The sequence below is a fragment of the Balaenoptera ricei genome, chromosome 7, assembly GCF_028023285.1.
Source record: "Balaenoptera ricei isolate mBalRic1 chromosome 7, mBalRic1.hap2, whole genome shotgun sequence".
NCBI lineage: Eukaryota > Metazoa > Chordata > Mammalia > Artiodactyla > Balaenopteridae > Balaenoptera > Balaenoptera ricei.
Window position 1 is genome coordinate 88,297,335 of NC_082645.1, and position 27,935 is coordinate 88,325,269.

Below are 27,935 nucleotides of genomic sequence, written 5' to 3' on the forward strand. Positions count from 1 at the left end.
TACGGTTTTTACAAATATTTTGTTTATTTTAATGAAGCTGGTACAGACAATGTCCATTTAAAACCCATATCCCAGGCCAAAAAGTACAAATAAAGTCAAAAAGAGCAGCGTTCTGCTGTATACACTTCTGCATGAATAACTTTAACTGCTAATGAAAATTAGAACTTTTCTGGGATCTTCTGACAAGATTTTTCTTTCATCTTAAAATGCTTTCTCTTCAGTGAAGCCATCTTTGGAGTCAGTCATTATTTTCACCACCTCTGTCACCTTGACTCCAACCTGATATTCCTCTTTTGGTCCAGACCCTCAGATTTTAAAAGTAGCTTCAAGTTAAGGAAAGGGCATTTTCCCACAGTTCAGTTCTCTGAAAAACTTCCATCTCCCACTGAGAGTCACAGTCCAGGAGCGAAGCGATCACATGCTAGAACTTCGGGGCCAATTGGAAAGTCATTATGAACACTCGCATTAGTCAATCTTATTTATCACAAGCCTGTAAATGCACAGTCCTGGAAAAGGCGGCCTCTCTGTGCACACACATAATTTTTAAAAAGGAGAGGGCGATATGAACGGGGCTGAGGTTTGATCACCAAAAATCAGCACAATGAAAACAAACAATAATGAATAATGGGCACTAGAATTCAAATTACCAGATGTTCTAAAGAGATGGGGTGCCAGTTTTCAATTCTGTTTTGAACACCACATTACAAAAGAACTATTTTTAAAAATAAAAAAGGATTAAGGGAAAAGAAAAAAAATAAAAATATCTAAATTGTTGAACGACCCCCTGTTTGTTCCTGATAAACTTCAATCACATCTTCTTCCTCCATTCCCAGCTGTAAGAGAAAAGAAAAGTGTTAGTAGTAGAATATAAAAGTACTGTTTTTTTAATTGGCTGCAATTATGTGGCCACTGTTTTAAAGTGCAAAAAGATACAAAAGTAATCCATAGTTATCCTGTTCTAAAATTAAGAATACTGTTTCCGGGCTTCCCTGGTGGTGCAGTGGTTAAGAATCTGCCTGCCAATGCAGGGGACACAGGTTTGAGCCCTGGTCCGGGAAAAACCCACATGCCGTGGAGCAACTAAGCCCATGCGCCATGACTACTGAGCCTGTGCTCTAGAGGCCGTGAGCCACAACTACTGAGCCCACGCGCCACAACTACTGAAGCCTGCACGCCTAGAGCCCATGCTCCGCAACAAGAGAAGCCACCACAATGAGAAGCCTGTGCACCACAATGAACCCACTCACCCCAACTAGAGAAAGCCCACACACAGCAACGAAGACCCAACACAACCATAAATAAATAAATGAATTTATTAAAAAAAAAAAAAAGAATACTGTTTCCTTTAATCTAAAGAACAGAGAGGGGGACTTCCCTGGTGGTCCAGTGGTTAAGACTCTGTGCTTCCAATGAAGGGGCATGGGTTCAATCCCTTGTCAGGGAACTAAGATCCCATATGCCACATGGCGCAGCCAAAACAAAACAAAACAAACAAACAACCAACCAAGTTTTAAAGAACAGAGAGGTATATCTTTTCCTCTGATACTATGTCTATGAAGTCATTCATATTACTTTGCTGAGCCAACTTCACGTCCCAGTTTATTCACCATATAAAATTTAAGTGTTTCTGAAAAGTACCTTAAAGGAGGTTTAAACCTAATGAAACATGTATATAATAGTTTAAATAATAGTTTGATGGCATATTTTCTAAAATGCATTTTACTTCTAGATGTAATTACTTGATAGAATCTCTTTCAAAAAACCTGATCTCACTTTGAAATATATGTGGTTTTAGTTAGAAAAACACTGCCTAAGGATTCATTTCTAAGTGGTTTGCTTTGTCATCTACAATTCCTTCTGGCATATAACTATTATTTTCTTTGATAGTAACCACTCAGTGAAGAAACCTTACTTAACTTCTACTCTTATTTGACACCTCCAATTGTATAAGCTAGATTTTTCAGACCAACCCTTCTCAACTCTTACAGAAAAGGAAAAGAAGAAGAAAAAAGACCCTTTAAAATGCCTTATACAGAACATTAAGCAAAGTATAGGCAATTAAGTTTTTTTTTTTTAGTTTTTTTTTTTTTTAATTTTTTTTATTTATTTATTTTTGGCTTCATTGGGTCTTCGTTGTGCGCGGGCTTTCTCTAGTTGCGGTGAGCGGGGGCCACTCTTCGTTGCGGTGCGTGGGCTTCTCTTTGCGGTGGCTTCTCTTGTTGTGGAGCATGGGCTCCAGGCACATGGGCTTCAGTAGCTGTGGTGCACGGGCTTAGCCGCTCCGCAGCACGTGGGAGCCTCCCGGACCAGGGCTCGAACCCGTGTCCCCTGCACTGGCAGGCGAATTCTCAACCACTGTACCAACAGGGAAGTCCCTAAGTTTTTTTTTTTTTTAATGTGCTTTATATGCATTGAAATATTCTGGAATTTTTTTCTAAAAGACATTATTAATAATGGTTGCCTCTGAGAAATGGGAATGCAGAGATATCTAAAGTGTATTTTCCATTTTATATACTTTGGTAGTTTGGTTTTCTAATACTTTTATTTATTTTTAACACAAGTATTCTTTATTTAAAAAATAAAAGAGTACATAAGGGGGCTTGGTGTCGCATAGAAACCCAGGTGTTACACTCAGTGAGGCTTGTAAAGGACTGTAAATCTGTTGATTCTGATGTGCAGACAGGGTTAAGGAGCACTGTAATAGGCAGACTGAAAACAAAAACTATCACTGTTTCCACTGAACTATAGTGGGTCACAGAAAGAAATGAAAAATAACATTTCAAAGGAAAGTCCAAGATCAGTATTTTATAGGTGACAATTTTGTGCTGAATTACAAAATGTGAAAATTAAAATATGCTAAGAAATCTAAAAATAAAACATAGACTTAAGTGGATTTAGAACTTTTTTAAAAGTGATTAATTGGCTCTAGTATTATGGATATCTTGATTGTGATAGACATATGAATATTAAAATAATTATTAAAGAGGCTATTAAAATTTAATTTTAATTGCACATATAGCCTGGTAAATACTGAAAGGACTAAAATTCCAAACATTACAAGGAACCTTTAAATCAGGAAGGCAGCACACGTCCTCAAACTATGGAGAATATGAAGCCATCAGCTTTAAGGAGCACATTAGCAGAGGGACTTACCTGGTGGCACAGTGGTTAGGAATCTGCCTGCCAATGCAGAGGACATGGGTTCAATCCCTGGTCCGGGAAGATCCCACATGCTGCGGAGCAACTAAGCCCGTGTGCCACAACTACTGAGCCTGTGCTCTAAAGCCCGCGAGCCACAACTACTGAGCCTGCGTGCCACAACTACCGAAGCCTGCACGCCTAGAGCCCATGCTCCACAACAAAGATGAGCCACCGCAATGAGAAACCCACGCACCGCAACGAAGAGTAGCCCCCGCTCGCCGCAACTAAAGACCGCGCGCAGCAACGAAGACCCAACACAGCCAAAAATAAATAAATAAATTTAAAAAAAAAAAGTAATACATTAGCAGAGATGAGTAAACAAGAGTACAAAGAGGTCACTCCCTAAATACCTACTCTCTCCCACTGCCCCATTATTATTCTTCTAAGAAGATAAATCTCTTAATGATAGTGAGGGAGGTGTCACTAAAATGTATGAAATATCTTCTGTGTTGCAGAGATTATGCCAAGCCAGGACAGGGAAAATACAACATAAGTTTGGAATATCTTGTGCCAGACAGTAAGGAAGTACTTAAGAAAGTGGGTAGATACTAAACCTACAGGGAAAAGTTTGATAAGAAAAAGGATAGTCACATAGTTTCAAAGTATGTGCCCACAAATTACTCAATTAAAACAGGAAAAATAGTAACTACATAGTAAAGGAAAAAGACAACTGTTAAACTCAATAAGGGACTTCAGATACTCCAGATATTACACCCTGAGAAAGACACATCACCATTTATGTAGTATTCCAGCCAAAAATACATAATCCGAATCTAGTCATGGGGAAACAGAACAGCCCAAATTGAGAGACTTTTTGGAAAATACCTGGTTTGTATTCTTCAAAAATGTAAGTGTCATGAAGACAAAGATAGGCTGAAAAACTGTTCCAAATTAAAGATAATTAAAGAGACCCCTAAATAAAATATGTTGATACTGAACTGGATCCTGTGACGAGGGAGAAAATTTATTATAAAAGGCATAATTGGGACAGATGACAAAATTAGGTTGAAGACTAAAGTTTTCTAACAGTGTTAAGTGTCCTGAATTTTATTAACAGTACTGTGGTTATGTAAAAGAATATACTTATTCTTAAGAAATACACACTAAAATATTTAGTAAATGGCATGGTGTATGCAACCTACTCCCAAGTGGTTTGGATGATATACATATATATACACGCATATATTATATATGGGGGGAGGGGAATAATAAAGCATAGGTAGCAAAATGTTAAAAACTGGTAAATCTAAGTGGAAGAGAGTGCAGTTTTTTGTACTATTCTTGCAACTTTTCTGTAAATTGAAAATTATTTCAAAATAAAAACTTTCTAAAAAGATGGAGAGGTGTCAAAAAGAAAAGACGCCAAATTGAAGGGGTCCCCACTGGCCAATATCTAAAGAACGTCATTATTCACACAGTTTCAAAGTATCTCCCCACAAATTACTTATTAATTACAAAAGAAAATGATAACTTTACAATGGATAAAAAATCTGGCAGTTACCATCTTAACTACGTGACCAAAGTTAATATTATCCATAGCAGGACAAATGGAGATCATATAACTCCTGATATGATGCACTTGGAATTTCACAGCTTCACTCTGTGCTACTCCTACCAAAAATGCAAAACTGAATCTAATCATGAGGAAACAACAGACAAACCCAAACTGAAGGACATTCTAAAATACAGCTGGCCTGAATTCTTTTTAAAAATGTCAGTGTGATGAAAAACGAAGACTGAGTAACTGTTCCACATTAAAGCTAAGAGGCATGATAACTAGTTAGAATGCATATCCTGGATGAGATCCCAGGTCAAGTTTAAAAAAAAAAAAAAAAGGGAGGGAGCTATAAAGGACCTTACTGAGACAGATGGCAAAATCAGACTATTTTGATTGTATATTCAATTACAGTATTGTATCAAGGTTAAATCACTTAAATTAGATAATTTAACTGTGGCTCTTAGGAGAACAATAACACTGAAATATTTAGGGGTAAAGGGCCAGTATCAAATGGCTCACCAATAATGATAATCTGTATATACAGACAGAACAAAAAAGCAAACATAGCACAATGTTAATAACTGGTGCATCCAGGAAAAAGGTTATACAGGAGAATATTATACTAGTCTCATAATTCTGTAAGTTTGAAATGTTTTTAAACCAAAAAACTAATAATAACCATACACTGTTCCCACTATCAGAAATATCAAAAATGTTATTTTGTATTTGGAGGTGGGAATCTGCATAAATATAAATACACACATTCTCTCTCTCACACTTTATTACTTTCAGATGCCTGGGGGGTGGCGGTGGGGATGGGAATAGAGAGGGTGGAATATATAAACAGAGAAAACAGTCCATACATACAATAAAACAAATAAAGGCACAGAAGCATTAAAAGACATAAACCAAGATGACAGAGCCAAATATATTAATATACACTAAGCTTCTACATTAAGTTCTCAAAATGGGTCAAAAGTCAAAACTGAACCGTGAAGGTCACCATCACCATGAAAATGTACCAGAAATCTGCCAAATTTGAGGACCATCTGTCCATCCTCAAAAAGACGTAGTATGTGTGTGCCTTATGACAATTTCAGTACTCATTTTCTACTTTCCACCTCTCTTTTTACAGGCACTTTTTGAAGGCAATACAAGGGAAGTTCAAACCAAAAGATTATTTTTCTCTCTGACAAATGATATACCAGTTAAATCAGAGAATATTCAAGAAAAGGACAGTTTAATGGTACCAGTGAAAACAAATCATTCAATGCAGAATTAAAAATATGCCTTGAATCAGAGAAGAAATTATACTCACTTCTTTTGGAGTGTGATTATCAGCAATTCTCTGACCTTCAAAGAGAAACCTGAGTGAATTCATGGGAACTCCCTAAAAAGGCAGAAAACATACAAATATACAAATCTTAGAAGACATAACAGGAACTTTGATGCACAAAAAGCAAATATGAAAGCTTCAACAGAATATGTAGAACATAAAACTAGACAGCTAATTCTATCATAATTATCATTTACTGAGTACCAACTATTTGCTAGGCACTCCCTGTACCAAGTATTTTATATACATAATCATAAATTTTCATCACAACAGCCCTGGAAGGTAGGTATTATCACATTATCTTCATTTTACAGCTAGGGAATCTAAGGTATGGAGAGGGCACACAAGCTAGCCAAGAACTGAAGGTTAAATCTGCTCCTAAGCCTGTGCATTCTTAACCACTATTCTATATAGTTTCCTCTCAAATCTGTAAGCTAACATAAAGATAAAATCAGATATTGGATGAGCAGCCTCACTAGCTTCCAACTGTACAAGCAAAATTGGTTTTTAAACAGATTAAATCATAGAAAATCGGTAAAGCACAGTAGCAAGCCAGATAAACTACAGTAAACCTGTGATGCCATTTACAGCACTATAAATATCACAAAAGGTATTAAAATATATCTTTCTAATCATTTATTCCACAAAAATAGCTAAAAGAGAATAGATGGCTCATTTAAAGAGAAATAACTTCACTAATAAGTACAAATCAAGAATCATTTAGTCCAAAAGTATTAGAAAGTTCTGCTCAATAACTAATGTGTTAAGATTTTCACAGTTTAAATACAATACTATCCCAAAAACATCCAAAAAAATTCAAACTATCTTCCATTATGTACTATACATAAATATATGGACCTTGCAAACTTACCCTGTATTTGGTTTTAAACTATTTTTTGTGATTTTTTTGGCCATGCTTCCGGGATCTTAGTTCCCCGACCAGGGATTGAACCTGGGAGCAGTGAAAGTGCCAAGTCGTAACCACTGGACCGCCAGGAAATACCCTGGTTTTAAATTATTTCCAGGGTTGGGACTTCCCTGGTGGCACAGTGGTTAAGAATCCACCTGCCAATGCAGGGGACACGGGTTCAATCCCTGGTCCGGGAAGATCCCACATGACATGGAACAACTAAGCCCGTGCGCCACAACTACTGAGCCTGCACTCCAGAGCCCACAGGCCACAACTACTGAAGCTTGCAAGCCTAGAGCCTGTGCTCCACAACAAGAGAAGCCACTGCAAAGAGAAGCCTGCGCACCGCAACAAAGAGTAGCCCCTGCTCGCCACAACTAGAAAAAGCCCACATGCAGCATCGAAGACCCAACACAGCCATAAATAAATAAATAAATAAATAGATAGATAGATAGATAGATAGATAAATAGATAGACAGATAGATAGATAAACAAACAAATAAAAATTATTTCCAGGGTTATATTAAAAATAAACATGACTGACAAGGGTGGAATATTCTTTGATTTTAATTATAGTATCTTTCAAAAAAGAAATATCTTATGTTGGAGTCAAAAAAGTTTCTATAGAAACCAGTCTATAAAATCAAAATGGAAAGATGATTCAGTCTCTCTCTATTGGGTAAGTATTCCATACTTTAGATATACTGAGTGTACCATTCCTCGTATATCAGCAAATATAAGAAAAAAATTATCAAGCCTCTGTGAACTGAGTATAGAAACTTCTAAAGACTGTAGACTCTGAAGCATAAAAAAGAAAGCTAGAAATTATACTAACTTGATGTTATATTATCTCCCCAAACCTAGCACCTTCAATTCTGGATCAGTTTAGTTTTCACTTTTGCACTGTGTTTTCTCAATAATCAACTCCCTCATTTATAGATGAGGTAAGAAGACCATATGATTTTCTTCTGAGTTGTTGTCAACAGTAAATGACAATGTATCCAAGTACCTAGGAGCATACTGCACTTAATACATGTTCGTTTCCAATTTTAGCTCCCATCATTATTACAAATGTGAGCTAGTTGAGCCCCAATTAAAAGACTTTACTGAGCATAACAATATCAAAAACAGAAACAGGGAATTCCCTGGCAGTCCAGTGGTTAGGACTCCGCGCTTTCACTGCCAAGGGCGCGGGTTCGATCCCTGGTCGGAGAACTAGGATCCCACAGTCCACGCAGCGTGGCCAAAAAAAAAAAAAAACCAGAAACAAATGTTTATTGTTTTACTTATCCTAACACCTAGGTGATTTCTTTTTCTTCTTGCAAAGTCCTAACCACTAGACCACCAGAGAAGTCCCAAAGGATTACTTTTCTTTTGACAGGAAAGAAAAATTAATGATATATAAAGCACTGAATTTAATATTATAACATACAAACCTGTCTTTGACAGTACGATTCTTTGAGTTTCTTGAGATGTGTTGTCATTTTCACTTTGAAGTGAATCTCACTGCTATCCTATGGAGATATGAGGGAAAAAAGTCACTCTCTGTGTAAGCTATTTGCTTTGCTTGAAACAAATTATTTAATTACACATATACACAAATAGAAATGTATACCTTGTCTCCTATATTTTCCCACCAAAATATTCTTTTTAGCATTCATAACAGGTTTATTAAAACACTCTAACCATCCTCAAAGTTGCTATATACCCATTTCAAAATAAATTTAATAAAACGAACATAAAGATAATCTGTTTGGGGTGTTGTAATTAGCAGCATAAGTAAAAGTATGTATGTGAAAGAATGCATTCCTTCAGAACTGCATGCCTATTCTGTTTTCAAAATGAAAATGTGAACTGTCACAAACTCCCAAAGGCAACTCAAAACAAAAAGTACCCCCACAACTGAAGTGTCACTGAAGACGGTCAAACCTACAAATGGGACGTAGACCACAAAATAACAGACACTTACTCTTGCCATAAAAAGTCACCACACAGAGTCTGGCTTCTCTTGCATGAGTAAAATGAGTCAGTCAAACTGATAAACGGGATCACAAGTAATTTTTTTCTACCCAGACTGTCAAGTAAACTACCAGGCAACCATCAGAAAAAAATACTGGCACTTGCATACTGTAAAAATTTCAAAGCCAATCCTAATGATTACATATCACATTCACAAATACGTGTTAGTGGAAGCTGCATGTTTTGTTTGTAACTATAAATTTTTTAAATTATTTATTTATTTGTTTGCTTATTTTTGACTGTGTTGGGTCTTTGTTGCTGCGCGCAGGCTTCCTCTAGTTGTGGTGAGCGGGGGCTACTCTTCGTTGCGGTGCACGGGTTTCTCATTGCGGTGGCTTCTCTTGTTGTGGAGCAAGGGCTCTAGGCACGCGGGCTTCAGTAGTCGTGACACGCAGGCTCAGTAGTTGTGGCTCGTGGGCTCTAGAGCACAGGCTCAGCAGTTGTGGCGCACAGGCTTAGCTGCTCTGCGGCATGTGGGATCTTCCCGGACCAGGGCTTGAACCCGTGTCCCTCTGGATTAGCAGGTGAATTCTTATCCACTGCACCACCAGGGAAGCCTTGTAACTATAATTATTAAAAAAAAAAAAACAACAGGGAATTCCCTAGCAGTCCAGTGGTTAGGACTCAGCGCTTTCAGTGCAGAGGCTGGGTTCAATCCCTGGTCGGGGAACTAAGATCCCGTATGCTGTGAGGTGTGGCCAAATTTTTTTTTTAATTTATAAATAAATAAATACAAATTCTTGTCCTATGTATAATTTCACAAACAGACAAAATTTCTAGAGCAATACCTCACACCATAAGTTAAAATCAGTTCCAGATGAATTAAAGAGCCAATATTAAAAAAAAATTTTAATATTTTCTGTTCTTCTTAGGGAGAGACTTTTTCCCTAATCTTGACACTGGGAAATCCTTATTTTAAAGCAAGATTTTAACTCAGAAACCACTAAAAAAAAAAAAAGATTGATAAATCTGACTTAATAAAAACATAAACCATCTATACAGTAAGAAGCACCACAAAAGTTAAGAGACCCTGAAGAAAATATTCACAACATATATAACAGACAAGAAAAATCAAGAAAATATAAAGCATTCCTACAAATCAGTAATTGTTAAAAAGGTAATCCATGGCATAGGACAAACATACACAGGCGTACCTCATTTTATTGCACTCTGCTTTATTGCATTTTGCAGATACTGTGTTTTTTACAAACTGAAGCTTTGTGACAAACCTGAGTTGAGCAGGTCTACTGGCACCATTTTTCCAATAGCATTTGCTCATTTCGGGTCTCTGTGTCACATTTTGGTAATTCTCTAAATATTTCAAACCCTAACCCTGCAAAAAAAAGGCTCACTGAAGGCTCAGATGATGGTTAGCACTTTTCAGCAATAAAGCATTTTTTAACTAAGGTATGTACATTGGTTTTTTTAGACAAAATGCTATTGCACACTTAAACTACATTATAGTGTAAACATAACTTTCACATGCACTGGGAAACAAAAAATCCATGTGATTTGCTTTATTGCAGTGGTTTAGAACCAAACCCGCATGTCGCGGAGGTATGCCTGTAAATCAGTGGAATAAAATTGACAGCCCAGAAATAAACCCATATATATCTATGGTCAGTTGATTTTGACAAAGATGTCAAGCAATTCAATGCGAAAAGGACAGACTTTTCAATCAATGGTCTGGGACAAATAGATAGCCACATGCAAAAGAAAAAAGTTAGACTCTCCTTCAAACGCATACAAAAATCATTCAAAAAGTACTCAAAATGATCAAAAACTTAATGTAAGAGCTAAAACCATAAAAACCTTAGAAGAATCTATAGGTATAAATTTTTGTGACCCTGGATTAGGTAATAGTTTCTTAGATATGACACTAAAATCATAGAAACAAAAGAAAAAATAAATTCAATTCATCGAAAATAAAAACTGTTTCTGCAAAGGACACAACCCAGAAAGTGAAAAGACAACCCAAAGATGGGAGAAAACATTTGCAAACCATCTATCTGATAAGGATCTAATATCTTAAATATATATGACAAGTTATTACAACTCAAAAATAAAGACAAGTAATCCAATCTAAAAATGGACAAAAGATCGGAATAGACATTTCTCCAAAGATGTATACAAATGGGCAATAAGAACAGGAAAAGATGCTCATCATTAACCATCAGGGAAATGCAAATCAAAAACACAAGATACCACTTCACACTCACTAGGATGACTATAAAAAAAAGACAACAGCAAATATTAACTAGAATATAAAATAACAAACCTTCATACATTGTCGGTGGGAATGTAAAATGGTGCGGCCACCACTAAAAACAGTTTGGAGGCTCCTCAAAAAGTTTTAAAAAGTTACTACTATATTAGACCCAACAATTCCACTCTTAGATATATAAAGAACGGAAAACATATCCACACAAAACTTACAATGAATGTTAATAGCAATATTATTCATAATAGCCAAAATATGAAAACAACCCAAATGTCCATTAACTGATGAATGGATAACAAACTCGGTATATCATACAATGAAATGTTATTCAGCCATAAGAAGGAATGGAATACTGAAACATGCTACAATTTGGATGAACCTTGAAAATATTAGGCTAAATAAAAGAAGCCAGACACAAAAAGGTCACAAATCGTGTAATTCCATTTACATGAAATGTCCAAAATAGGCAAATCCATAAACGCAGAAAGTAAAATAGATTAGTGGTTACTAGAGGCTGGGGGAAAAGGAAGATGGGGAATTACTGCTAATGAACACACCGTGTCTTTTTTGGGGTGATGAAAATGTTCTGGAATCAAATAATGGTAATGGTTGTACAGCCTTGTGAATATACTAAAGCACCTAAATTATACATTTTAAATGATGAATTTTATGGTATCTGAATTATATCTTAATAAAAATTTTCAAAATAAGATGATCACAGAAAATAGGAAAAGGGTATGAACACACGATTAATATAAACGTAAAAGACAAAAAATTATACATTGATAATCAGAGAAATGCAAAATAAAATGTCTAGCTATTACACTGGCCCAAAATGGAAAGACTGGTAATATCCCATGTTTCAGAGAATGTGGGGAAATGGTACTCTCATACTTCCATGGTGAGTGTCTACTAGTTCTTTCTTTTGTCCCTTAAAAAAAAAAAACTATGAAGATGCAGTCCTCCAATAATTTTCAGCTAACCTTAATTATCTGTTAACATCTCAAAAAGGGTCAATAAGATACAGGCCAGAGTCTGTAGAAATAAGGTGCCAAGAAAGAGAAAGGGGTCAAGAAAAGGCCTGAGAGGCCCTTTGGTTTAAGGGCCCTAGCATTATCACTCAAGAGTAGTTGCTGTATTTGCCACCGAAGCATGCTAACCAAGAAAAATAAAGTTTTATTAGAAGAAATTAAGGTGATCTAAATCTGCCTAGCAGAGCAATTAAGAAAACAGTATCACCCTCTTCTGCCTCCAACAGATGCATATGTAGTAAATGAATCGCCATTTTTAAATAACTTGTCTTAGTTAAATCATTTTCTCTGTGTGTCAGAAATCATCCACACATTCCAGACTCAAAGGAGAAAAATAATGAAACTCACCTGTCCGATGACTTTGAGTTTAATATATTCTCCTTCCTTCTTATCCCCCAAGTCCTCGGTTGAAGGTTTCGCCTCCTGAAAGAAAAGTACATATAAAGATATAAGTTCCTATATGCTATTTTTTTTTCCTATATGCTATTTTAATTATTCACCCATTACTTTGACTTAAGGTACAAAATTTGCACCTGAAAATACAGCGGGCATTTCTTTGCTCTGCCAGCCAATTAAGCAAAAAAGGTCCTAAGTCAATTACTCTCTCAAACACCAGTTCTAAAGATCACTAAAAATCAAGAAAGAAGTCTCTTTTATTATAATAATCCTATAGTAATGGTTCTAAAACTTCACTGAGCATCAGAATCACCTAAAATACTTGTTAAAAGACTGCTGGGCCTCACACCAAGTTTTTTATTCAGTAGGTCTGGGGTAGGGCTGTAATATACATTTCTAACTAATTACCAGGTGGTGCTATTGCTGCTACACAAAGGAACAACCTGGAAACCATTATCTTCAGTCAACTCCTATTAGTCAAAGGAAGCTCATCTCCAAGAATCCTTAACCAAACATTCTGAATCCAAGATTATTTTCTCACAACCTATTGGGAGAAGTTAACTACTCCAATTACAAAACCGTACTAAGAAACATAAATTAATCATATTAACATAAGCAAAGTCTATTTAGAAAGGAAAATCAAATAGCAAAGTATTGGCCTAATGTAGTCTTGAGTCAAAACAAATCAGTTTTATATCAGCTATTATTTTAGACTATCTGAAGCAGTATATCCAATTTTAAAAGATTAGGCTTGGCTGAAAAAAAAAAATTAGGAGACTTAAACTGGAATAAGAAAAAAGCCCAGGGCTTCCCTGGTGGCACAGTGGTTAAGAATCCGCCTGCCAATGCAGTAGACACAGGTTCGAGCCCCGGCCCGGGAAGATCCCACATGCGGTGGAGCAATTAAGCCCATGTGCCACAACTACTGAGCCTGCACTCTAGAGCCCACGAGCCACAACTACTGAGCCCACGTGCCACAACTACTGAAGCCCGTGTGCCTAGAGCCCGTGCTCCACAACAAGACAAGCCACTGCAATGAGAAGCCCGCGCACTGCAAGGAAGAGTAGCCCCCACTCGCCGCAACTAGAGAAAGCCCGCATGCAGCAACGAAGACCCAACACGGCCAAAAATAAATAAATAAATTAATTAATTAAAAAAAAAAAAAAAGAAAAAAGCCCAGAGTAAGCAGTAAAAGGAAAGAGGAGACAAAATTGGAAGACAGAAGAAAAGAGTATAACCCTCTTATAAATTATACCATAATAAATAAGATAGTTTCAAATGAAGGCATACTGAAAAGAAAATGAAGTTAGAATAAACTAGTTGAAACAACTTTGCCATGAAGTATCTAAGAAAAGTAAGCCATTTTTAGTAAAGGTGTAGCTTGGTAAATTTCAGTCAATGGTGTGATAAAAGTAGCTTTCCCGGGACTTCCCTGGTGGCGCAGTGGTTAAGAATCCGCCTGCCAACACAGGGGACACGGGTTTGATCCTTGGTCCGGGAAGATCCCACATGCCACGAAGCAGCTAAGCCCCTGTGCCACAACTACTGAGCCTGCACTCTAGAGCCCATAAGCCACAACTACTAAGGCCACACACCACAACTACTGAAGCCCATGTGCCTAGAGCCCATGCTCCACAACAAGAGAAGCCACTGCAATGAGAAGCCCGTGCACCACAACGAAGAGTAGTCCCCACTCGCCGCAACTAGAGAAAGCCCATGCGCAGCAATGAAGACCCAACGCAGCCCAAAATTAATTAATTAAAAAACAACAACAAAAAGTAGCTTTCCAATGCACTTTACCTTAGTTTTGCCACCATATTAGTCACTTATTTAAATATATGCTTTTTTATGATTCACAGCAATTTCAAGCTGTTAATCAATGCTTGATAAGAATATAACCAACTATACTGTATTTCAGAAGTAACAAGGCCATTACCTGTTTATCTCATGCCAGTAAGTGAAAACTAACAAACTCTTTAACATTCAAAATTTATTGAATATATTAAACTAGAAGTAGCTTTTAAATTTAAGATACAGGCTAGAGTCCAGGGAAATGCTTAGATAACAGAACTGACTTCATTAGTGTGAAACCTTGCCTGTTTATCATTCTGCAGTACTTTCAACATTTGCTGACTACCGCATATTATGGCAGCAGGCCAAATTAACCTTCTTTAGTGAGACAGTATTTCACCTGAAAACTAGAAGACTGTCTTCAAACATAGTCTTCACAACCACATTTCTATGAATTTATATTCAGAGTAAACAGTTCCTTCTTCCTTTACATATCTAGAGAGGACAAGGACAGCTTATTCCACGCAGTGAAGGGCAACAAAGAGCAAAGAAGCCCTGAGTCCTCTTTAACTAAGAGAAGGGGTGTTAAGAAGCTTTATCGGAGTTACCACAAGGAGAAAAACATCCCCCTGCAACCGGAGCAGCGATACACCAGCACAGTGGGAGTGATTTTGCTCCAGTGTTTCCTAGACAGGGTAGCTACAGAGGCTACTCAGAACAAAAGAGTTCTTCCCCCTTCTCCAATCCATTGTCCACACTGCTTCAGAACTCCTTCTAAAGCACAGCTTCTCTGACTGTATAACTACCCCTAACAAAAAGTGCTTTAAGGCCGAGAACCAAACTCTGCAGCACCTCATTCAGTTCCTCCACTACCAAGCTCAATTCTCATTTTTCTCTCTCCACTTCCTTTACAAACCATGGATTTGGTTAAATTGGACTATCTGCTATTCCCTGAATATGTCTATAAACATTCTTCCACCTTCAGCCCTTTGCTGTTCCTGTTTCCTTTACCTGTAATACATATCCTCTCTCAACCTCTCTTGAAATCATCTCACAAAAATCCATCCCACACATCACCTGAAGTCCAGTATTTAAAAAAACTCTTCCAGGAACCACGGCACCCCTCAACCTTCCAACTGGGATTAATATTTTCCTTTAATGCTTCCATTGGCACTTTATTCATATCCTTTATGGCATTTATTCTCAATTTAAAAACACTCCCCCTTTACTGTCTTCTCGAGGAGTCAGCCTCATCTTTTTCTTCGAACTTCTTATGAGAGTACTCAGCATTTGCTGTTTCCACTTTTACTCTCAACCCACTGTACTCTGGTTTATACCCCACCATTCCACTTGACACTTCTCTCACCAAGGTTACCAGTTCAACTCCTTATTGCTAAACCCAATGGACAATTTCAAGTCTCATCTTTAACCAGCAGACACTTACGACTTCCTTGAAAACTCTCTACCTTTGGCCTCCAAGATTCCATTGTTTCCTCATCTTGACCACTTCCTTAAATGCTGGTGCTCCTCTAGGTTCCATGTCTTTAATCCTCTTTTTCTTCTTCTTCCTGGGTGACCCATAACTCCAACTACCTCTCAGATACTAATGACTCACAACCATCCTCACCAACCTGACAACTTTTCTGAGTTTCACTCATTTTTTCAAGGGCTTGAACATCTATCTCCACTTTGGATGTCCCCATGGGTACCTCAATTTAAGTGTCCAAAACTGAATGGATTATCTCTAACTCCTCTGTTAGCTTTAACTCCTCTTTCTGAAAACCAAAATCCAAAAAAACTACAATTCCTCCTGGATTCCCAATTACAATAAATGGTTACCATACACTCAGCTGCCCACAACAGAAATTTAGTAGTCATCTTTGGCTACTCTCCCTCTCTTAAATCTCACACTTAATCATTCATCATTCTGACAATTATATCTCTTAGTGACTCTCATTCTCTCCATTCCACTGCCTTAGTTCAGGCACTCACTGTTGCTCATTAGCATTACTGCAATAGCATAACAAATGCCCCAAGTCTAGCTCCCTTCAATTAATTCTTCCCAACTACAACCAGAGCCACTTCTCTAAAATGCAATCTGATCTGCCAAGAATCTTCAGGATTAAGTTCAAACTCCTTAGCCAACATACACTGGTCCTCCATGGGCTGGTTCCTGCCTAGCAATCCAGCCTTGTTCTCCTACTTCTCCTGCTAATAGTATCTTTTGCTCCAGCCACACTGATGTACAATTCCTTAAACAGGGCACCCTCTACCTTATCTCCACTATCTCTGTACATGTTAATCACCTCTGCTTGGTATGCCCTTTCCTACCCTATTCGCCTTTCAAGACCACTCAAGCATCGCTTCCTACAAAATGATTTCCCTCATCACCCTCTTAAATGTTCCCATACTGTTTACTTTAATCTTATTATAACATGTTTGCATATCTGTGTCGCCCACCAGATTGAGTTCCTTATTGGCATGCCTTACTCTTCTCTGTATTTCTGGTCAAGCACAGTGTCTAGTATGTATTTTGAAGATACTCAGTATGCTTGTTAAATTAACATTTTCTGTGACAGTTTTGTACGTCTTGACTTCCCTACAAGTTTACAAGGAGAGGGTCCAAGTTTTTCATCTTTATAATCTCTGTAGTGTCATGCAAATACCAGGCAATTATTTAATGCTGGCTGAATTAAGTTGACAGCACTATTTTCTGTATCATACCACAAAATCTTACTAACGCTTCATTACTTCTACTGTACACAATAGTCAATACAAACAAAATCCCTTCAGCGTTTTATATTCACAGTTGGGAATAAGAGATAATTCACACAGGGAGATCAGCTCAGTGCTTTGTGACCACCTAGAGGGGTGGGATAGGGAGGGTGGGAGGGAGTGAGATGCAAGAGGGAAGAGATATGGGAACATATGTATATGTATAACTGATTCACTTTGTTATAAAGCAGAAACTAACACACCATTGTAAAGCAATTATACTCCAATCAAGATGTTAAAAAAAAAAAAGAGGGGGCTTCCCTGGTGGCGCAGTGGTTAAGAATCCGCCTGCCAACACAGGGGACACGGGTTCGAGCCCTGCTCCAGGAAAATCCTACATGCCGCGGAGCAACTAAGCCCGTGTGCCACAACTGCTGAGCCCGTGCGCCACAACTACTGAAGCCCTCGCGCCTAGAGCCTGTGCTCCACAACAGAAGGAGCCACCACAATGAGAAGCCCACGCACCACAACGAAGAGTAGCCCCCAGAGTGGCTGCAACTAGAGAAAGCCCACGTGCAGCAACAAAGACCCAACGCGGCCAAAAATAAATAAATAAAATAAATAAATTTTAAAAAAAAAAAGAGAGATAATTCACTTCAATTTCATAAGAACTTGTGAATACTAGGATTTGAAATTTCCAAAAATAAACTGCCACTTTCCCTAGTCACTCCATTTTGGTGATCTCTTCCCAACTCTTGAAGCACTAGAGCAATGTCATCTACACCCACTTGTTTAATAGCCTCAGGCTTGCCTAATGCAGTCATCCAACTTTTCAGGTGCTATCTTTTTTTTCTTTTCCTTTCACAAACTAGTCTGGAAAATGAGAAGATCTTGGACAAAAAAAGGCCAAAGTTTGTCTCCAGTGATCTTAGTGTCTTTTGTATGCCTTCTTTCCTTCTGTCCCCTGTAAAAAAGCAGCCAGTACAGAATGGTATGGCACACTAGTCACAAAACAGTGAAAGCATTCAGCACTGGGTGTGGGACAGTAGGTCATCAGAGAAAAGAGAATCCCGGAGAGGGCTGGTTGATTTGGCTGGAAAGGTTACACAGCCCCAGAGCAGAAGAAACTGGTAATGTAAAGAAAAGTAAATGTATGTACAAGATCAAAGACAGGAACTGGAAACCTCTAAATTCTCAGGTCTGTGTCATTTAGAGATTAAATCATGGTAACTGGAACAGTAAAAGGAATTTATCAGACACCAGGCACTACCAACTCTTCTTTCCAAGATATAAATTAAACAGCTTAGAAACAGAGGATAGCTGGATCTGAAAAGAAGAACTAGACAAGAAAGGACAGAGAACACAACAATCCTCATTTACAAATGTACAGAATTCAACAGAAGGATTTTACTGTGCCATTTCAAAGTCAAAAGAACAAGAACTTTGCTAAAAATCACTATGGCAATCAGTATGTTGACAATTTAATCACAGGAAAACAGCACCACACTTAACTACTCCCAATCTCTCACTGACCCAGTTGTACAAGGATTGTTCATTCTTCTGAAAGAGGGGGGATTCTGAGGGAAACCAAAAATAAAGAATACATTTACTCTTATTTGATGACATTAACAAACCTGTTCAATTTTAAAGGTGGGACAACAGTATCCTGGTTTTGTTAAAAGAAAAAGTCCTTCTCTTTTAGAGATACATATTAAAATATTTGCAGATGAAAAGACACAATGTCTGGGTTGGTTTCAAAATAATGTTATGAAGTGGAGTGGGGTCATGCAAATGAAATAAGAGGCCAAGAGATGGGTATATGCGTACAATTATATATACATTAAATTTTTCCATAATAAAACATTTCATTAAAAATACATTCAGAAAAAAAAAAAAAAAATACATTCAGAGTTTCCAAAAATTGTTAACCATAGTTCTTACTGTACATCGGTTTATTTCATTTTATTTCCTAATGAAGAAAGCTCAACAAGGATTAAATTGGATGATTCTAATAACTGTACCCATTATTTAAAGAAACAAACCCTCAAATTACAATAAAGTCATCTCCCTCATACTTCAATGGGTTTACCACAATTCTAAAAATACACACACACACATATTTTTTCAGTGCATGCTGCCTATGTTCAAATTTAATGAGACAGTACTAGACATTTGGAATAAAACTGACCAGACTTAGCTCCATAACTTGAAGGTTTAAGTCAAGCTGTGAAGACACTGGGACTTCCATAAATTTACATTCAACCCTAGAACTGCAGTTAAACACTAGATAAATAAAGACAACTTCTCAGGAACTAAAAATTATAATTGAAAATCCCACTGGTTGGACTTCCCTGGTGGTGCAGTGGTTAAGAATCTGCCTGCCAATGCAGGGGACTGGGGTTCAATCCCTGGTCTGGGAAGATCCCACATGCCGCGGAGCAACTAAGCCGTGCACCACAACTACTGAGCCTGCGCTCTAGAGCCTGTGAGCCACAATGCCTGAGCCCACGTGCCACAACTACTGAAGCCCGTGTGCCTAGAGCCCATGCTCTGCAACAAGAGAAGCCACCGCAATGAGAAGCCTTCACACAATGAAGAGTAGCCCCCACTTGCCGCAACTAGAGAAAGCCCACGCACAGCAACAAAGACCCAACACAGCCAAAAATAAATAATTTTTTTAAGTTAAAAAATATATATATATTTATATTAAAAAAAAAGAAAAGGAAATCCTACTGGTTATATAAACCATACTCTCTGCAGCTAGACTATGGACCTATGCAAAGCCTAGAACAAACTGGCTTCACTGTATCCAAAAGTACTAGCAGGCAGATTTAGAGGTAAGGCAGACATTGTTAATTACCTATCCAATATCCATTTTCCCCTTCTTCCTTACAAAGGGAAGCCTAAATTTGCCAGCCAAAGAAAAAGAAAGAAAAAAAAAATTCTAATCTTCTCTTACGGCCACATGATGCAGTGCTGGCCATGCAGATAGAAGGTGACATACTTTTTGCTGGTACATACTTTTTGGCATACTTTTATCCTTTGCTCCATCCCTTTCTCCTGCCTGGAACAAGACATAAAGTTACCTTGCCGGCAAGGAGACAAGCATCAGAGTGAAGACACCTGCTAAGGACAGAGGGGAAAGAAGTATGAAGGCATGGTGGAGCTGCCTTACCATCCCTGAACTACTTATGTCTGAACTTCTTGCTTCATTAGAAAAATAAACTGCAAACTTGTTTAACTTACTATATATCAGATTTTCTGTTATTTAGTCCAAAAGCAATCCAAATTGACAGAGGAGGTGCTCTAAATAGGTAGCATTTGGCTTATATTAAAAAACAGCTCCTCGAAAACCCACTCAGTGTGCATCAAAAGCAGAATAGATAAGTAAAGTGTGGTATAGTTGTACAATGGAATGCAATGTAGCAATGGGATTTAACAACATACAACTATACACAATAATACAGACAAATTTCCAAACAATGCTGAGCAAAAGAAGCCATACACTGAAATACATACATACTGTATGATTCCACTTATAAAAAATTATAATGTATAACAGCAGGCAAAACTAATCTATGTTAGTAGTCAGGACAGTTTTTTTTATAAATTTACTTATTTTTTTATTATTATTATTATTATTTTTGGCTGTGTTGGGTCTTCATCGCTGCGTGCAGGCTTTCTCTAGTCGCAGTGAGCAGGGGCTACTCTTCGTTGCGGTGCACGGGCTTCTCACTGCAGTGGCTTCTCTTGTTGCGGAGCACAGGCTCTAGGTGCACAGGCTTCAGTAGTTGTGGCACGTGGGCTCAGTAGCTGTGGCACGCAGGCTCAGTAGTTGTGGTGCACGGGCTTAGTTGCTCTGCAGCATGTGGGATCTTCCTGGACCAGGGCTCGAATCCGTGTCCCCTGCATTGGCAGGTGGATTCTTAACCACTGCGCCACCAGGGAAGCCCTGGACAGTTGTTCTTAATCTGGGTGCTGGCTGCATGGATGTGACCAGTTTGTGAAAATTCAGCAAACTGTACATTTATGTACACTTTTTCATATATATATTTATCTTCAGTAAAACCTTTAAAAATATCTGACCCTGGCTATTGAGAACAGCAGGTCCAGCAAACAGAACTCCACCCTTCCTTCCTTCAGGTCTTTTCCTTCAGATTCTCAATAGCTCAGTAAAAGCAATCAAATGCAAAAAGAATGGTCAAAATATAGAAGTATAACAAATACAACATATCTTTAAATAAACTTAAGTCATGTTGCAGGAATTCCAAATTTTAAACCATAAGACTAAGGTACTCAATAATAGGATCTGTGTGGCCTTACCCACATGACTTTTTTAAAGTAGACTATCAGAGAATAATCTACAAAAAAACCACACACAATTTTAATATATTCCAAAATAGGATACCAAACATGACTTAGAGAAAATGGGAATTCCCTGGTGGTCCAGTGGTTAGGACTCGGTGCTTTCACTGCCTGGGCCCAGGTTCAATCCCTGGTCGGGGAACTGAACTAAGATCCCACAAGCAGCGCAGGATTATTATTATCCATAACAATGGATAATATCCCAATGTCCTGGAAGAAGCAAATGATTCAATTTTGGAGATAAAGTTACTAGGTCTATTGCTAATAGAACTAAAGATCGAGAAGGTATGCAAACACATCGTAAAAGGAAAACTACTGCATGACAACCAACCCTTCCTCAATAACAAAAAACATCATGGGAATTGAAAGAGGAGGAGAAAGATACCTGCTGTTTCACGTTTTTGAGGCAACCTTTCAATTCTAGGACCTAGAATGCTGCCTGGAACATACTGACATTCAATAAATACTTGTTAAATGAATGAATCTGACCACTCATTCCTTTAAAAACTTTTACTAAGTATTCAGTCACTCTGCTAGGCACTTCAGAAAAAAAGGGTGAATAAAGCCTGATTCCTGACCCTGGAAAGCAAACAGTAAAATGGAGAAAGGCACTTAAATAAATAATTACAACACTAAATATATAACCTATAATAGAAACATTCTAAGTGGTATGGGGGGCTAATGAGTGTCAATAGATATTTGACAACTGCTTTACAGTTTTTTTTTTTTTTTAATTTATTTATTTATGGCTGTGTTGGGTCTTCATTTCTGTGCGAGGGCTCTCTCTAGTTGTGGCAAGCGGGGGCCACTCTTCATCGCGGTGCGCTGGCCTCTCACTGTCGCGGCCTCTCTTGTTGTGGAGCACAGGCTCCAGACGCGCAGGCTCAGTAGTTGTGGCTCATGGGCCCAGTTGCTCTGTGGCATGTGGGATCTTCCCAGACCAGGGCTCGAACCTGTGTCCCCTGCATTGGCAGGCAGATTCTCAACCACGGCGCCACCAGGGAAGCCCTGCTTTACAGTTTTGAAATCTGAACTACTCCACTAACCCTCATGAGTACTATTTTTTTTTTTAAATTTATTTATTTTTGGCCACGTTGGGTCTTCATTGCTGCGCGCGGGCTTTCTCTAGTTGTGGCGAGCGGGGGCTACTCTTCATTGCGGTGCGCAGGCTTCTCATTGTGGTGGCTTCTCTTGTTGCGGAGCATGGGCTCTAGGCGCCCGTGCTCTGCAACAAGTAGTTGTAGCACAGGGCTCAGTTGTTGTGGCGTGCAGGCTCTAGAGCACAGGCTTGGTAGTTGTGGCACACGGGCTTAGTTGCTCCACGGCATGTGGGATCTTCCCGGACCAGGGCTCAAACCTGTGTCCCCTGCATTGGCAGGTGGATTCTTAACCACTGCGCCACCAGGGAAGCCCCCCTCATGAGTACTCTAACATAATAATCATACTCAGTTTTTAAAATACTATTAAATAATGTTCAGGTAACATTTTATTTGAAATGTTTTATTATAATCAATATGTTTGCAACATTTACTAGCAGCACTTCATATATCTGTCAGAGAGAAGACAGAATACATCATTCCTCTCCTAGGGCATGGAATGTTTAATGTATGTATCACTAACTAAATGCTCAAGTCGTAGCTACAGTATGCAGCTATGTTTGTTAATACTTATTCTTAACACACTTATAAGTATGTTAATACTTATTCTATGACATAAATAGTATACATAATTATGAACTTTAATATACACCTAGTTTATCATATTCTCCTGCTATCTCACGCTAACAGAAAGATCAGCAAACATCAACAACAGAGAGATATAAAGAATGCTGCAGGGAATAACGCTATCCTAACAAAAGAAATACAATTAATGTGGTAGATTAAGGATAGCTGCAAATTCTTTGTTACTCTTCCTATTAAGAAATGGAGTCTAGATGCCTTTCCCTTGGTGACTATAGTTAATAATACTGTATTGTATATTTGAAAGTTGCTGACAGTAGACCTTAAAAGTTCTTATCACAAGAAAAATTTGTAACTGGGAGATTGGGATTGACATATATACACTAATATGTATAAAATGGATAACTAATAAGAACCTGCTGTATAAAAAATTAAATAAAATTAAAAAAAAAAAAAGAACATTTGTAACCATGTGTGGTGATGGATGTTAACTAGACCTATTGTGGTGATCATTTCACAATATATACAAATACTGAATCATTACGTTGTACACCTGAAACTAATATGTTATATGTCAAGTATATCTCAATAAAAATAAATGCCTTTCCCCTGAATTTGGGCTGGACTTAGTGATTTGCCTGACCAACAGAATGCAGAAGTGACTTCCAAAGTTAGGTTCTAGGAGGCTTGGGGTTTCCACCCAAGGTTCTCTAGAACACTCTCTTGTGAGCCCTGAGCTGCCATAAGTCTGAATATTCTGGGGTCCCCATGCTCAAGAGAATACATGACGAGAGCACTCACAGAGGCCTTGAGACTATATGAAGAACCCATCCGTTACAGCCCACAGTCATGTGAGTAATCCCAGCAGAGGCCCCACACATCAAGGAGCAGTGATGAGCCCAACCCACAGAGCCCTGCCCAAATTGCAGATTTATGGGCAAAACAAGACTGTTGCTTTAAGCCATTACGTTTTGAAGTAGTCTGTCAGGTACCAACAGATAACCAGAATTACATAATGCTTCAAAATCCTTGACTAAAGATAAAAGGAGATCATTCAATCAATATCTCTATCTCTCTCCCTCTCCGCCTGCCCTCTCTCTGAGGTGGGGATGGACAGAGTAAAACTGCTACAACAGATTCAGTCAGCATTTGAAGCAAACCAGTCATCCAATTATTACAAATTAACAGACCTGAATTGAAGAGCTGAAGTCCATGCTGCCTTTCATGATTCTGATATGAAAAAGAAACACTATAAATGTGAATGTAAGGAAGGAGGAAGGAAAAATATTTGTACAAATTACCCTTACCAGTTTGATATTAAACTTCTTGTTCTACATAAGTGCTCAGTTTTGCTGCAACGTGAAATTAGGCTAAAAGTGAGCACCCAATCAGGTCTCTATTATTGGTTAAAGGCTAGTCCTTCACCTTTTTGAGGGATCACGTACCCCTTATGAAAGCTATGGATCCTTTCTCCCTAAAAAAATACACATGCACAAATATAACTTCATACAATTTCCATACAATTTCAGTGGATTTTCAGCCCTTAGGATTTATGATCCTCAGGTTTAGAACCTGTATTAGAGGATTATTCAATAATGGTACACTGGATAATGATGGCATTGTTAGAATTATGAGAATTTCATTCAAATTCCAAAAATAATCATTTTTCATTAGTCAATGGAGAACCCAGCAATTCAAGTCTTGTGTGACTTTAATGTCCACCTATTTTAACTTGAAATGATTACTCAATTCCAATATCTTAGCACAGACAATAACCTTCTGAGAGGTGCCTCAGAAAATACATCGTTCTAAAACAACCTGGTTTATATTGTCTTTTGGGGACAGTGGTTCAGTCTCATGCTGCTGATATGGCACAGTAGTAACTTGGGATTCTCACTCTCACTCATAAGCCTCATCAGGGTAAGAGTTCAGCTTCATATCTCTTTAAGTCCTTAGCATCCCAACACTAAAACTGTACTGGGTCCCAATTATTATTAACAACGATGTTGGTCAATCAGCCTAGAGCAACAGTGGTCATACTCTATGGTCACAGGACTCTTTTACACTCTTAAAAGTTAATTAGAACCCCATAAAGCTTTTGTTAGGTTGGTTATATCTACTGAGGTTTGCAGTATTAGACACTGAAACTGAGAAATGTTTTATATACATATTAATTCGTTTTAAGATAATAAACCCAATATATATTAGCAAATAATGTATTTTTATTAAAAATATTTTTCATGTTGCTATTTATGAAAAAAAATTTTTTTTTTTGGCTGCGTTTCATCTTCATTGCTGCACATGGGCTTTCTCTAGTTGCGGCGAGCAGAGCTTACTCTTGGTTGCGGTGCACGGGCTTCTCATTGCAGTGGCTTCTCTCGTGGCGGAGCATGGGCTCCAGGCACACGGGCTTCAGTAGTTGTGGCACACAGGCTCAGGAGTTGTGGCTTGCAGGCTCTAGAGCACAGGCTCAGTAGTTGTGGCGCACGGGCTTAGTTGCTCCGCGGCATGTGGGATCTTTCCAGACCAGGGATTGAACCCATGTCCCCTGTACTGTCAGGCAGATTCTCAACCACTGCACCACCAGGGAAGTCCCGAAAAATATTTTAATAATAGCAATATAAAACACTGGTAAGGATATGATGATACCCTCATTAAATGGTACTGTGTATATAAATTACAATTTTTTGCAAGTAGCAATGAAGCATCAATCTTAAAAAATATATATTTTTCAAAACAAAACTAGTAAGAAAAGTGGCACTGTTTTGCATTTTTGCAAATCTCTTCAATGTCTGGCTTAATAGCAGCTGGATTTCCACATCTGCTTCTACTGATACATTTCAATCTGTTGTGATATACCAGGTCATGTCAATCTCTAGAAAACTCCACTGAACACTCATGAAAGAATGACAGTGGGAAAGACAATGTCCTAGTATTATCATGAAAATTGTTTTGGCCTCAAGGACCCCCTGAAAAGAATCTAAAGAACCTCTGGCCTAGAGGAACCTGTTAGTGTCCTAGGTGCTTTATTTGTTCCTTCAAGTCTCTTTTAAATGACTGGAATTCAAACTGGAGCAATAAATTCTACAATTTACTGTATAGTCCCTTCTGTACACTGCTCTTTCATCAGACTATAGTAAATTTCAACAGGCTTCCTAGCCACTTCTGAGCATCAAAATAAAAGGCTGATGAAATTAAGCATTTACAACTGTTCTTTCCTCCCTGGTAACCAAGTAAACAACTACCTAGGGAGACAGTTATAATGCCATTCCCATACCAATTTGGGAATTAATCTAGACTGTTAGTAAGAAGATCCACCCAAAACTAATCTAGATTATGGTTTAACCTTAAAAATATAAATGTACATTTTGCGCAACAGTACAAATCCACAAAAGCCTCACTTGCTCTCACCAAGTGGTACAAAACTGAACTGGGTTAAAAGCCAAGGGAATAAGTGTGTTAAATTTAAAAGTTCAAGTACATTATGGGGTTGAATGAGAAACAGTTTTCTAGATAACTATCACTAAACAAGCAAAAGGTCCAAAAATACTTTAAAAAGTCAAAGTCGTCTGAGCAAACAAAACAAAGTCCAGACAAAAAACCTATGAAGTAAAAACTAGCCATAAACATGGTTAACTAGAAAAGGATGAGGAAGAAAAACTTACCACGTAAAATCGAACACTCCTGATTGAGTGCAAATCCCAAGCAAATTCTTGATATTAACATTCAGATGGAGCACTCTGCTATAACAGGAAGCTTTCTGCAAATGTTCTGCAACTGCTCTACATACACGAAGTTTTCCTATCCTTTTCCTCAAAGGTATCAGTCATCTTCATGTTAACGCCCAGATGAAACGCTTTCTGTTGCTCTAGCAGTTTTGTTCTACTTTGTTTCTTGATTATTCTGAGTTCTCTCTTACAACTGGAGAGCTACTGAACCAATCCCGAGTAAGAAATGGGAAAGTACAAGAAAGAGGCGACAGCTCTGCACACCCACACGGAAAAAGACTCAGAGCCGAGCAGAGGCAGCCCGGCCCCAGCTGCAATCCGAACGGAAGGCAGAGCTTTCTAGGTTCCCAGCAACACCATACAATGTCTCCCTACCCCCCGCCCCCACGTCCCCACTCCAAGACTATCTAAAGACTAAGAACCCAAAAGTGGAGTCCACCCGCTTTTCAGGGCCACGGAGGCTCCGGGGCAGGTATTCTCTCCCGTTACATAACTGGGGCCTAGGGCCCTGCTTCTGCAATGAGTCCTCTGAAGAGGCAGGCACACGGGTTCCCCACGGACCCTCTCGGGAAAGTGGGAGCTGGGCTCTGCACCTGGTCGGCCCCGGAGAAAGAAGGGAGACGACTTGAGGCCGCGACCAGAGGCGCTGGGGCACAGGGGGTGATGAGCCAGCCAGGAGAGGGGCAGGGCGGCTCCCGAAGGCCCGCGGCAGGCCCGGGCGTCTCCGGTCCTACTCCACTCCCCTCCCGCGCTAGCCCAGTCCCCACCGGCCGCCCCCTCCCCCATTCCGCCCTCCCCTCCCCCGCGCCTCCATCCCCGGCCCCAGCCGAGCGGCTGGCGGACCTGCGGAGTAAGGCCTCCGCCACCGCTATCGAACGGCTCCCAGGCCGGTACCTGGTCAGACATGGTGACGGTGGTTTCCCCCGGGGTCTCCGCACAGCAGCGGCCTCGGGTAGGCAGAACCTCGCTCCGGGGTTTACAAATCCGTCTCTCTTCCCCACAGCACAACACCGCGGCTGGAGGGACTTCCGCTACGCCTGGCGTC

At 38.9% G+C, this 27,935-nt stretch overlaps 1 protein-coding gene across 1 annotated transcript; it reads right to left on the minus strand.

The window, feature by feature from the left end:
* SUMO1 (small ubiquitin like modifier 1) lies at window positions 1-27,935 on the minus strand. Its single transcript, XM_059927357.1, has 5 exons — window positions 27,785-27,935; window positions 12,565-12,639; window positions 8,382-8,459; window positions 6,018-6,089; window positions 1-833 (listed from the first exon to the last, which is right to left on the minus strand). The coding sequence occupies exons 1-5, from the start codon at window positions 27,794-27,796 to the stop codon at window positions 765-767; spliced, it is 306 nt and encodes a 101-aa protein (XP_059783340.1). The 5' UTR covers window positions 27,797-27,935; the 3' UTR covers window positions 1-764.

What these genes read in the sequence shown, in the direction of transcription:
- SUMO1 (XM_059927357.1), bottom strand. An exon ending in AACTCAAAGTCATCGGACAG is followed by an intron (nt 8,460 to 12,564) that starts GTGAGTTTCATT and finishes ATATCTCCATAG; the next exon opens with GATAGCAGTGAGATTCACTT. An exon ending in AATCGTACTGTCAAAGACAG is followed by an intron (nt 6,090 to 8,381) that starts GTTTGTATGTTA and finishes CTGCCTTTTTAG; the next exon opens with GGAGTTCCCATGAATTCACT.